The sequence below is a fragment of the Paroedura picta genome, chromosome 11 (genome assembly GCF_049243985.1).
Source record: "Paroedura picta isolate Pp20150507F chromosome 11, Ppicta_v3.0, whole genome shotgun sequence".
NCBI classification, from domain to species: domain Eukaryota; kingdom Metazoa; phylum Chordata; class Lepidosauria; order Squamata; family Gekkonidae; genus Paroedura; species Paroedura picta.
In genome coordinates this window covers 18,131,397-18,143,694 of record NC_135379.1, presented here as the reverse complement: position 1 = coordinate 18,143,694, position 12,298 = coordinate 18,131,397, and the positions used below count along the sequence as shown (strand labels likewise).

At 41.2% G+C, this 12,298-nt stretch overlaps 1 protein-coding gene across 6 annotated transcripts in view; it reads left to right on the top strand.

Moving 5' to 3' along the window:
- Positions 1–12,298, top strand: part of PTER (phosphotriesterase related) — a 29,249-nt gene that overhangs the window by 2,842 nt on the left and 14,109 nt on the right. For 4 of the 6 annotated variants that reach the window (XM_077304562.1, XM_077304563.1, XM_077304564.1 and 1 more), the window contains exons 2-3: positions 8,985–9,130; positions 9,809–10,271. In XM_077304562.1, coding sequence (XP_077160677.1) covers positions 9,840–10,271 — 432 coding nt within the window. In that variant the 5' untranslated portion in view covers positions 8,985–9,130; positions 9,809–9,839. The remainder of the gene's footprint in view (positions 1–8,984; positions 9,131–9,808; positions 10,272–12,298) is intronic. The other 2 variants (XM_077304568.1, XM_077304567.1) reach the window with 1 other exon arrangement.

Below are 12,298 nucleotides of genomic sequence, written 5' to 3'. Positions count from 1 at the left end.
TGAGTCCATGATTGACTGCTGACCTTGCAGATAACTTTGGGAAACAGATGTGACTGGCCTGTGTCATTTAAAATTGATAACATTTAAGATTAAGAACTGGTGTGTTTGTTCATAAGAATGTTTTAAAAATGGTGTGCCTAGGTAAATGTTTTGGAAAATGATACGCTGGGCTTGAAAATCCTTGTGTATGACCGTAATGTTTTCTTTGTGTGTGACCAAGTGAGTCATTCTAAAAACATTTGTCAGTTCAGAGAAAAGAAAGGAGGTTTTTATCCTCCTCTTTTCACTACTCAGAGGAGACCCAAAATGACTTATGAACACCTTTCCTTTCCTCTCCCCAGAACAGACACCCTGTGAGGTAGGAGAGGCTGAGAGACCTCTAACAGAACTGCTCTGTGAGAACAGCTCTAAGAGAACTGTGACAAGGGTCACCCAGCTGGCTGCGTGTGGAGGAGGATGGAATCAAACCCCGTTCTCCAGATTAGAGTCCATCACTCTTAATCATGCTGACTGTATACCATGTTGGCTCTCAGGACCAGAAATGTTTGTAACTAAAGGCAGCATTGTACTTCTTGATACAGATCCTGAAGAATAGCAATAGGTTCAGCTGAAGAAAGAAAGTAAAGCGAGAAAGTAAAGCAAGCTGACTTAGCTGGATAGCCTTGAATTAAAATACATTTTGCATGATTTGGTGTTTAGAAATATATTAATATAATATAATATATAACTATTACTATAAGTAGTGTTAAAGATATTATAGGTGTAGCTCACTGTATACGGTTTTTGTTTAGTCACAAAAGCTCGTACCCTGCCACGACTTTTGTTACTCTATAAGGTGCCACTGGACTCTTACTGTTTTCTACTGTTTACCTTGGGAGGTAATTCTAGTGGTTTCTGTTCCAGGGAAATCTTGTAAACCAAGGCAGAGGAATGTATTAACTTTTTGGGATTTACCAAAACAACCTTTTCATTTAGAAAATAAAGGTATTTATTGTGTACCATTTGTATGTTTAATAAAGCAATATAAGCAGAAGACAGTTCTGTGTCCCAAGTGTTTACTATGTAAAACAATGTAGGTTGCTTTTTTGTTTGTTTGTGGATGTGATCAGTAAACTGCCCGGTTTGAGGAAGGGTGCTTGCACTTGAAAGCTCATGCTTTAAATAAATCTTTGTTAGTCTTAAAGGTGCTACTGGACTTTGATTTTATTATACCCGGTCACTTGTTATTCACGGTGTATCTTTTTTCCTTCTGACCACTCCCCACCTCAAACTCGCAAAATGTTTTTTCATTTTCTTTCTTCACCTGTCTTAAAAGTTGCTGCTTTTCACTTGCTAAGTAGATGTCTTTCATTGATGGGTGAAGTGACCCCTGTAATATGTGCTTTTGCATTTTTCCTGTCAGGTATTTTTGGGATTGTGATATTAAACGCTATATAAATGTCAGTTCTCATTATTAACGCTTTTCCCTGAGTAAGAAGTTTAACAGGCAGAATGTGCTCCATCATGTCATCATGTCTCAATCATTTCTTTTGTTATAATTGGAGGTGGCAACAGTGGCATTCAGATGTTTAATTATATTTTGTAAAGGTGACCAGAACTAACTTGTAAAATTAGTAGCTAATGCAATGTTTACAAAGAATACTGCTGCCTCGCAGAATAAGAAAAAGAAGAGAACGTCACAAAGAGAGTAAGTCTGAGCAGATATAATCAGGAGTAACTTCTTTATTCAGTGGGGCGTACTCTCAGGAAGCTGTTTCTAGGGTTGCAGCCCAAGTCAACCAGAGACACAGGATTGTGGCTGAGAGCTGTGTTGAAAAGGGTAATGAGGTTGAATTTAAAAAGGAACATCATTCCGTATTTCTCATGAGAAGGTCTTCAGAATGAGGGTAACTGAAAGTTGCTAACAGTTTATAGAGGTTACTTAAGGATATTCCCCCCCTCCCGCCCCCACATGTGCACACAACACCTCCTCCAGAATAATGCTTGGGAACTTTTTATTTGTCAAGTAGACAGCAGCTATTGCCATTTAAGCATAGTGTGTGGCTTATGGACTGTTTCAGTCCAAGGCAGCCTTTTTCAACCTTTTTACCATTGAGAAACCCCTGAAATATCCTTCAGGCTTCAAGAAACCCCAGAAGTGGTGTGGTCATGCAGAATATGATTGGGAAATAGCTTTTCCGCCATTTTGGAGGAAAAGGTGGGTCAACATGACCAAATATGGTCATATCACCCAATAAATATTAACAAATCAAAACAATACATTAAAAATTAATTCCCACCCCTTTGAGAAACCATTCCAGGGCTGTCAAGAAACCCCAGGGTTTCATAAACCCTGGTTGAAAAAGCCTGGTCTTAGAAGAAGAACAGTTGGTTCTTATCTGCTGCTTTTTCCTACCCGAAGGAGTAGGCTGGCAATTGCCTTCCCTTTCCTCTCCCCACAACAGACACCCTGAGGCTGAGAGAGCCCTGATATCACTGCTCAGTCAGAACAGCTTTATCAGTGCTGTGGTGAGCCCAAGGTCACCCAGTCGGCTGCATGTGGGGGAGTGCAGAATCGAACCCGACATGCCAGATTAGAAATCTGCATTCCTAACCACTACACCAAACTGGCAAGATGGTGTTACAGAATGGTGTAAATACTGGTGCCAAGTAAAAACTTGCCTGAGCCTAGATCCTAGTACAAAGGCACAATAAAAAGTCACACTGGCACTTCCTTTTAGGGAGGGACCAGGCCTCACTGGTTTAGCACTTGCTTGGTATGCAAAAGATCCCACATTGAATCCCTGGCATTACATGTCCCATATCATTTATGAACAAATATAAGACATTTTAATGTGTTCACGTGTTTTCATGCGTTCAGTTACCATGAAATTGCTGAAGAACCTGGCCTTCTGTGACTGAAATGTTATTGCTAAAAGTGGTGTGACTTCTTTTCAAAATTATCGCTACAAGGTCTACTGACTATTTTTTTAAAAAAGAAACCTCTAAGAAGGGCACTATTTTAAGATTAACACAGGTTTCTCATGGATCAACCTCCCCATACGCAGTACGTTTCTCACACCTTTATTTTTTTAAACAATATTTCTTCCTATATGAAATATCCACAGATATGTCAGGGGGGGGCAATAAATCTTGCTAAATTTTAGTATTTACCACTGTTCATAAGAATAAATAAATTTAAGTTACAACACTTGAAGTATCTTAATTTTTATATAACCATAAAAACAAAACTCTCTGGAAGTACTTGAACAATGCAGGGTAGCACGGGCAAGACAGAATAATATATTTTAAAATGTAATATAATAGCTATTGAGATAGTGTTGAGTTGCAGACATGTGGGTCATAGCAGTTGGGATCTAGTATTGTTATAATTCTGGATTGTGTTGACAACACATTTCATTTTAAATGCATTTCTATAGAAAATCTGTGCTAATAGCATTAAAATATGCTTACCAAGTCAAAATGATTCCAATGCGAGCGCACACTGGCTGCGTGTGTGTTTATTATAGCGTGGCAATAAGAGATTACCATAGGAAACAAAACCTAGGGAGAGTTTTCCTTAGGAATACATTATAGTAACTCAGGGTCTGATATCCAAACTATTCTGCTGGCACAGACTTTATTAAGCACAACGGTGCTAGTGTCAATACAGTTCTTGGAAGGACAGTTCTATAAATGTTCTACTCATGAGAATATAGAACATAAGATCCATACCTACTCTATGTTTGTGGATCATGTTGAAATATATCATGTACATTACCTCTCAGTGAGTCATGTGAGTCATGATGAAATAATTGATTTGGGAAAGGTTATCTGCATTTTTTTTCTCTTAAGAGATGACCACCCAATTAAACAGTTCCTTGATGAACTAGCAGTAGCTGTCTGTTTACATAGCATGCACTTTGAAAGTTGTGCTGTGCTGGAGTATGGAAGGGAAACACCTTATTTTATACATTACCTGGTCTGCAAAGAACCAAACACATTTTAGCAGGGCAGCTTTCTTCTTCCTGGCTGTAGGTAGCTTAGTCAGTCCCATCATGCTGTGTTGATCCCATGTTGTCCTTTTCTTGCCATTACTTCATCCTACTGCCATCTTGTGTTGTAAGAAAGTGAGGAAGGGTGAATGAGCAGATCCACCAGCATAGGTGGAAAGGCGGGGTGTTTACGATGCAAACTCTAGTGGAACTGTGTCCAAGTCCATAGGATTTAGAAGGGTGCAGCTTTGCTTAGGGTTGCGCAGTTAATTGTGAGTGACCTAGGTGGTGGATGCATTTGAAAGAGGTCAATCATTCTTCATATGATAAGGAACCCACTGATGGCATTCAAAGGCCACTGCTGAGGGCATCTTTCTTGAGATCCCCCAAAACCTACAGCCTGTTTACAAGTCACTGGTATCACACTTTTGGGCAGTGACTGGCGGCGGTGGGGCATCGGTGGCGGGCGGCAGCAGAGCCATTGCAATGGCTGCCTCCATGCTGCCCGACCGTTGAGTGCATGCACGTGCACACACCGCCACCAATCCCGCCGCCACTGCAGTTGGGGTTGCAGCGTCGGAGTGGTTGAGAACCGCTGCTTCAGGAGAGTCTCAACTGTAAAAAAGTTATGAAAGGCTGGCTTAGCACATAGAATCTGAAGACTAAGTAGATTTTTCCTGCAGAAATATGCTTATGCATACAAGCCAAGTTGCTACCTGATATATGCAAGATTAATTGATAATAAGATTATCTATGCTAGAGTTGATAAAAATTAGTCGTGAATTTCAAGCTAAGAAAGCTTGATTGAGTGAATTGCTTCCTTTTAATGCATATATAACATGAGTGGAAAGAGAGCTTTCTACTTAGAATGAGCGATTAAATGTTTTTTACATACTGAAACACTTCTGTAGAGTGCTCTTTTACTAGCCTGTGCGGAGCTTGAAAGGAAGCCATGTGGAAGAATTTAATTTGAGAATGTATGGGGTTTAACATCACCAGTGATCCAGTGGGTGTTTGTTTAAATAGGAGGACACCTCTTTTAAATTAGAAAAGCCAGTTGTTTTACACAATCATATTAGCTTGTTCTTTCTCTGCCTTGACTATACTCATGAGTCAAATCGTTGACCCTTTCCCAGAACTGTAGGCTGCACTAACAGAGCACCAGCTTTCATCAAAAGTAGTCAATTAATAGCTGGGTCAGACATCCTGAATTTAATCAGAAGGAACTGTGTTTGCATTTGCTTTTAATGATTCGCACTAGAGAAATCCCTTCAGAAATCTTATGCATTGTACAGTTCCGTTTGGTGACTTGACCAGTCTTAATAAAATAGGAACCTGTTCCAGAAAATGAAGATTACTTTTGCTTTCAATAAACAAGTCAATTCTTTGACCTGCATACTGCAATTCCATTATGGTTCTACCCTCCAATGAAGCTTTTCTTTAGAAGAGGTCAATTGCATCCATTTAGAGTTGCCTTTTTCAACCCATAGCAAATCAGTCTTTTCTAACTTGGGTTTCATGCGTCGTCCTACAGAAGATGCGAACGTAATGTCAGTGAGCGTGCCCTCTCTTAGACTTCACACACACACAGCAGATCAGTCAGTCATCGATGGCTCAATAACACAGACCCCATTTGCTTCTCTGCGAGATGCTTTATTTTTATTATAATAGCATGTTTTGGGTAAGTCATCCTCCAGCGCTATGAAAGGGTGCCAGCTTGATGTTTTGTTACACTCTTCAGCCCTTAAAAAATTAGCCTGTGGAAGAAATGGACCTCTTTGGCGCTTTGCCCTCTTGACTCCGGCGTATCTATTGCATTAATAGAGCAAAAGGGAAACTCTGAAAATCTGCTTTGAGGGCTTTTACCAGTAACAAACCAATGTTTATGGTATTATGCGCTAAAAGGCAGACAGAAAGGGCTTTTGTTTAATCAATAATGTATGCTCCAGTTAGTTCTGTCCTCTGGACATCATTAAACATGTATTTTGTTTCATAACTGATGATTTTGGCTGACTGGAGCTTATAACTGCATGTCCTCAAGCCTTTGCTTCTAACGTCAGGCAGATCTGAGTTGAACCAGGCAGTCAGCTATGTTTAGTGTTAATATGGAAAGTAAACTTAGATATAAGAGTTTGTGTTAATTGTAGAGGTTGAGTTAATTATAAATGGTAGTGATCTAGTCCTTGCAGAAGCTGACCTCATGCCTTTGGACATGATGGTCTTTGTGGTTAGAGGACTGAGGGGCGATGACGAGTATATTGTTTAAAAAGAAACCTATATCAAATTAACATGAGAAGTTTTATTTAAAGTATATAATGGTATATATTTTTCATTGACGTGGTTGGTGATTAGGTAGAATCAGTTATCAAAAGTTGGACCAATTAACAAGAAATACCAGGCTAAACCAATTGCCATTATTTCCTAAGAAAGCTAGGGAACTGGTGTTCCCATTATAGGAGAGAGAATTGCTTACCTCTTACTATTATTTTCTGCTATGTAATTATGCATATTTTCTATTATAGAGGGTCTGAGTTCTGCTGTCTTTACGTAGCCCACGTGATGGCCTGCCTACTAGGGTTAGGCACTTCAGAGTCCGAAGCGGCCATCCCCCCCCCCACACACACACACGAAGCAGCCAGCTGCGCGGGGGGGGGGGAGGTCCTGGCACCGGTGTGCCAGTCGATGCACACACGCAGGCGCAATGCCTACCAACTGAACTGGAAAATGCTCCCTTGTCCCTGTGAATGCTCACCTGCCCCTGCCATATAAGTACTTCATACTTGCCAGCTAGCAGAGGCAGGGCAAACAATTAGCACTTTGATTTTTGTTAATAGTCTAGACTCTTCCTGAGTTTTTACATAAAAGGAATAGTGAGTTTTTAACCTCAGAACACAAGGAAGAAAATAGTTGAAAGCATGCATGCACGCAGCGACTTAAAAATAATCATGAGGTGTCAAGAGGGATTGTAGTTTAAAATTCCATGGGGTATTCCATCTCTGAAAAGAAAAGGCATAGATTCAAGATAACAATCCTGAACGTGGTGTCTTTGAAACCCCTGCAATTGACAGCAGGTCCTGAGCACACGTGTAGCTTTGCCCGTCCCAAACTCAGAGGAATTCTGTTATACCAAGAAAGAGGATGTTTGATCATTTCATTTCACAGCTGAGGAGTACAACATCCAAGAATATTGTTTATAATGAATAAGAAGGTATTTGTCCCCATTGAGATTTGATCTGAATTGCAATATCTAGTAATGTTTTTATATAACATTCATTCTTAATCTTGTTGTATGTTGCTTTTATAGAGAAAAGAGACCAACATTTTAGTACTGAGGAAGTTAAGGATATTTGCATGCTGTAAATTATTTTCTGTCATTTATTGTGCTTCCAAAATTGGTTTCCAGCCATAGCTTGGGACTAAGTACAGCGACATCCGTCCTGCGAGAGCCTCCTGTAGAGAAAGGCATAGACTTCCACATTCTCTTGCTGAATACTCTTTAAATTCAGTATCCTCTTGGTTATCTTTATGTATTTGGTTTTCCCTAACCATTTCAGCGATTTTCTCTGTGGTCTCACCTTGTCTAATATGGGGTCTCATCCTGTCTTTATGTCTCCCTTCCCTAGTTTGTAGTGGTTAGGAGTGCGGACTTCTAATCTGGCATGCCAGGTTCGATTCTGTGCTCCCCCACATGCAACCAGCTGGGTGACCTTGGGCTTGCCACGGCACTGATAAAACTGTTCTGACCGGGCAGTGATATCAGCGCTCTCTCAGCCTCACCCACCCCACAGGGTGTCTGTTGTGGGGAAAGAAGAAGAAGGCGACTAAGCCGCTTTGAGCCTCCTTAGGGTAGGGGAAAGCGGCATATAAGAACCAACTTCTCTTCTTCTATGCTTGTTTGGGTTGGTCTGGAATTTGTACAAAATCCATTTCTGTATTCCCGGTTTCTTTTGTGGTTCCATTCCACTTAGTTGCTTCTATTGCTACTGTGGCCTTATGGAATCTTGTAAGAACTTTCCCTTTATTTGATTATACTATGGAAGCTCATCTATGCCTAAAAATGGAAAGTAGCAGGTATTTAACCTGGACCTTTTCAGTATTGCTGGCTGATGCTCTTTATGTTTCAAGGGACCGTAAGACTTACTATTCTTCTCCTCCCATTTATACTACAGGAACAGCCTACAAGTTAGTGTGGCTGTGCTTGTGAAAGGAATTTTCAGCCTACCTAGATTTATTAGCTGCTGTCCTTGACCTTTTCTGACAATAGTACCAAAATATTCTATAATTATCTATGGGCTTGGGACTGTACATAATAAAACCATGGAGAAAGGACCCTATACACAGACAGTTAAAGGTAAAGGTAAAGATATCCCCTGTGCAAGCACCGAGTCATGTCTGACCCTTGGGGTGACGCCCTCTAGCGTTTTCTTGGCAGACTCAATACGGGGTGGTTTGCCAGTGCCTTCCCCAGTCATTACCGTTTACCCCCCAGCAAGCTGGGTACTCATTTTACCGACCTCGGAAGGATGGAAGGCTGAGTCAACCTTGAGCCGGCTGCTGGGATCGAACTCCCAGCCTCATGGGCAAAGCTTTCAGACGGCTGCCTTACCACTCTGCGCCACAAGAGGCTCATACACAGACATTTAGGCATCTGCTTATCTGTGTGTATCTTCTGTTCCTTCTCTGAGGCCATGGGTTTTGTGTTACACGTTTCTAAACCTGACCATTTTGGTAATCTTCGGAAGCTCTGCTTTGGGTGCCCCCACCTTCTGAGCAGCTCGGTATAGGGCCTTCTTGGTCATGGCATCAAAACTCTGGAGCTTTCTCCCCAGGGAGTTTTGTCTGTCCCCATTCTGTTGCTTGCTTCTGCCAGCAGGTAAAGACTATTTATTTGTTGCATTTGGCAATTCCTCCTTCCTAACCAAAGTTTTTAATGTTTTGTACATATTTTAACTGTTTTAACTCTGTTTTCATCATCCTTATCCATGGTTCCTCTTTATATTTGTGAAACAGCCTGGGGGGTGGAATGTGTCCAGCTGTCCAAATTGGAAAAGCTAGCTGCACCCTGATTGGCCCTGCCCCTGCAGCTCCCGCCCTCCGGCCCTGGACTCTAGCCTCTTTGCTCCCTGAGGCGCCTCAGTGCCTAAAGCCAGCAGCAGGTAAGGGGAGAGGGCCCTGGGTAAAGGGCCGTGGTGGAGGGTCTGCTAACGAGGGCCTCCCGTCCTTCTGACTGCCTCCTAAGGAGCTCTGTCCCAGCCCTGCTAACGAGCCCCTGCCCACCCCACTTGATCTAGCTGCGAGCTGCGGCCCAAAGCCACCTTAAGCTGCCTGGCCGGGGACCAGGGGAGGGGACCCTTTCAAGGACCGTTCTTAGGAACGGGTTTTGAAGCTAGTTTAAAATGTTTTAATGATGTATATTTGGAAGGAGGATTGATTTTCATGGTTTTATAATGTATTTTTATCATGTTACCCACTTTGGTGACTCTTATACAGGCAGAAAGGCTAGGTTTAAGTTCTGTATAATAATAATAATAATAATAATAATAATAATAATAATAATAATAATAATAATAATAATAATGGTAATAGCAACTCCTCAGTATGGATTAGATGATGTCTTGGGTGCAGTGCTGCCCAAATCTTTGTAGCTACGTAGAACAGATTGGTGAACCTTTTCAAGAATATTTAGTAAGCATCAGCATATGGAAGTGAAAGGTTTGCCAACAGATTTTTCTTTCTAAAGTATTTTTGTTAAGTCTGTGCCATTCTGCTCTTTGATGTGTACAGTGAAATTGTATGGGGATATTTAAGGCCTTTTGCATGCTTTTCTCCCCCAGCACTCTCCTTTTCAGGACAACGATAGAAAAAATGCCGTCATTGAAAGGCAAAGTTCAGACTGTGTTGGGCCTTATTGATCCTGGCCAGCTTGGTCGTACCATGACCCATGAACACTTGACAATGAACTTCAGTTGTTGTTATTACCCACCTCCATCAGGGCAGGAAGCACTGTCTAGTCAACCTATTGAGATGAAGAACTTGTTTTGGCTTAAACAGAATCCTTATAGCAATAGAGAGAACCTTCTCCTGTGTCAAGAGACCAGTGCGGTGAAAGAAGAGCTTTTGCACTATAAGGCTGCAGGTGGTGGAACGATAGTGGAAAACACAACCACAGGGATCAAGCGAGACATGAAGACCCTAAAGGATCTGTCAAAAGAAACCGGTATCCATATAATTGCCGGAGCTGGTTTTTACGTAGATGCCACTCATTCCGCTGAGACGCGAGCAATGTCAGTGGAACAGGTACGTATTACAAGACACTAAAATTGGCATGCTACTTTTGGTAATCTTGGAATAACCTAAACTGTCTATGCCAGTTTTAACAGTTAGAAATAGTCTAAAAACTGGGAACGCTAAATATTTCCCCACCCAAAATTGATAGTGACAGCACAAATGAATCATAGGAACTGTCAAGGGAACCCCTACCCTTTACATTTCTGTGAAGCGCCTTTCTGGCTTTATTGTATGTATGATATGTGTGTTGTTTTCATGCGTTCTCTTAACATGGAAGTATCATCTATGTAGGAAATGCTTTCTGTTTGAAATGATTTCAATGAAAAGCATTGTTTCCCCCCCCCCCAGTTAGAAGAAAAGGCCTTTTCTAAAGCACATAATATAATCCTAAACAGTTATGTCCTTCTAAGCCCATTGACTTCACTAGTGTTAGGGCTGGCCTGACAATTCAAGTCTATCGAATACAGTCTAAAACACTATCTTTTATCATTCTGATATCTGTTTAGGATATGTCAACGCAGTTACATCGTGGATGAAAGATAAATTTTTAAATGCACCAGGTTTTTCCATTGATGCATAGGCAGATATGGGTGATGTTCCATTTACAACATATGCTACTATTAAATTGGAAATCTTGCATACAACAGCATAGCTGCTTGAATGAGACTCTGTACTTTTACCAGCCAATGATCAGTTAACACATTTGTTATTGCATTAAAGAACAAGTATTAAGTTATGGATGCATTGATTGTATTTCTTTTAAAGAGCAGCAGGAAACCTTCTGATTAGAAGTTATTATTTTCAGCTTTAAAACATATGTGGATTTCTAGACTAGATTGTTCTTGCTGGCCAGCCTGACATCTTAAGCCTAGAAAAGAGTTATCACCCTCAAAAAGCTAAGATGAGTAGTGATAGCTTAAATCCCCCCCTTTCAGGAATCTAAGAAGGCATGTACCATTCATGTTCCAATTATGAAAGTATAACAGTGTGATTTTTTTTTCATTTGTAATAAGAAAATCAGTGGCTAGACCTTTTCACAGTGGTAAAGTGAAAATACCTGTCAACTGACAAATAGGTACTAATGTACCATATTTAGCCTATTCTGGCCAAACTGTATTATGGCCAATTATTTGAACACACCTTTAGCTTTGCAACTGAAAATGTGTAAGTAAAGAAATATTCCAGAGGCTACGTGTTCATAAAGAAATAGGTATATGAAGTGTTACAAATATTATTTATTTATCAAATTTATAACCCATCCCTATCGGCCCAGCCATCTCGCGGCCATTCATAATAGTTGGTAAAAACAAATAACAATTAAATATTAAAATCACTTAAAAGCAACGAAATAGTTGATGACATGAGTACGGGTTTCCCTTTTTGGAATGGATGGGGGGAGCTGTCTGATTTAACGCTGAGGGAGGCCCGTAAGTTGGTATATTCATTTATCCGAAACTGGACTCAACCATAGGTAGGCCCAGCAGAAGAGCTCCATCTGGTAGGCCCTGCAGAACTATGATAGCTCTGTCAGGGTTCTGATGTTCTCGGGGAGCTCATTCTTCAAGGCCGAAAAAGCCTGGTCAAGGCCAATCAGACCTCTCTGGGAGCAGGGACTATTAGACGATTTGCGGATGTTAAATGATGTGCCATCTGAGGGATGTATTCAGACAGGTGGTCCCTCAGATATTCCAGGCACAGACCGCATATGGCCTTGAAGGTTAAAACCCAAACCTTGAAGCAAACCCAGAACTCTACTGGGAGCCATTACAGCTGCCATAAAACCAATCTATTATGGACCGTCATGGCATCTTCATGAGGACCTGCACAACAGCATTTTGAACAAGTTGTAATGTCCAGATTAGAGTCAAGGGTAAGCCCGCATAGAGCAAATTACAGTAGTCTGGTCTCGAGGTGACTGCCACGTGGATCATTGTGGCCAGGTGTTCAGGGGCCAGATAGGGCACTAGTAGCTTGACCTGGCGAAGATGGGAAAACACCCGCCTTGCTTCTCTTGTGAGTTGAGCAGAACTGATAGA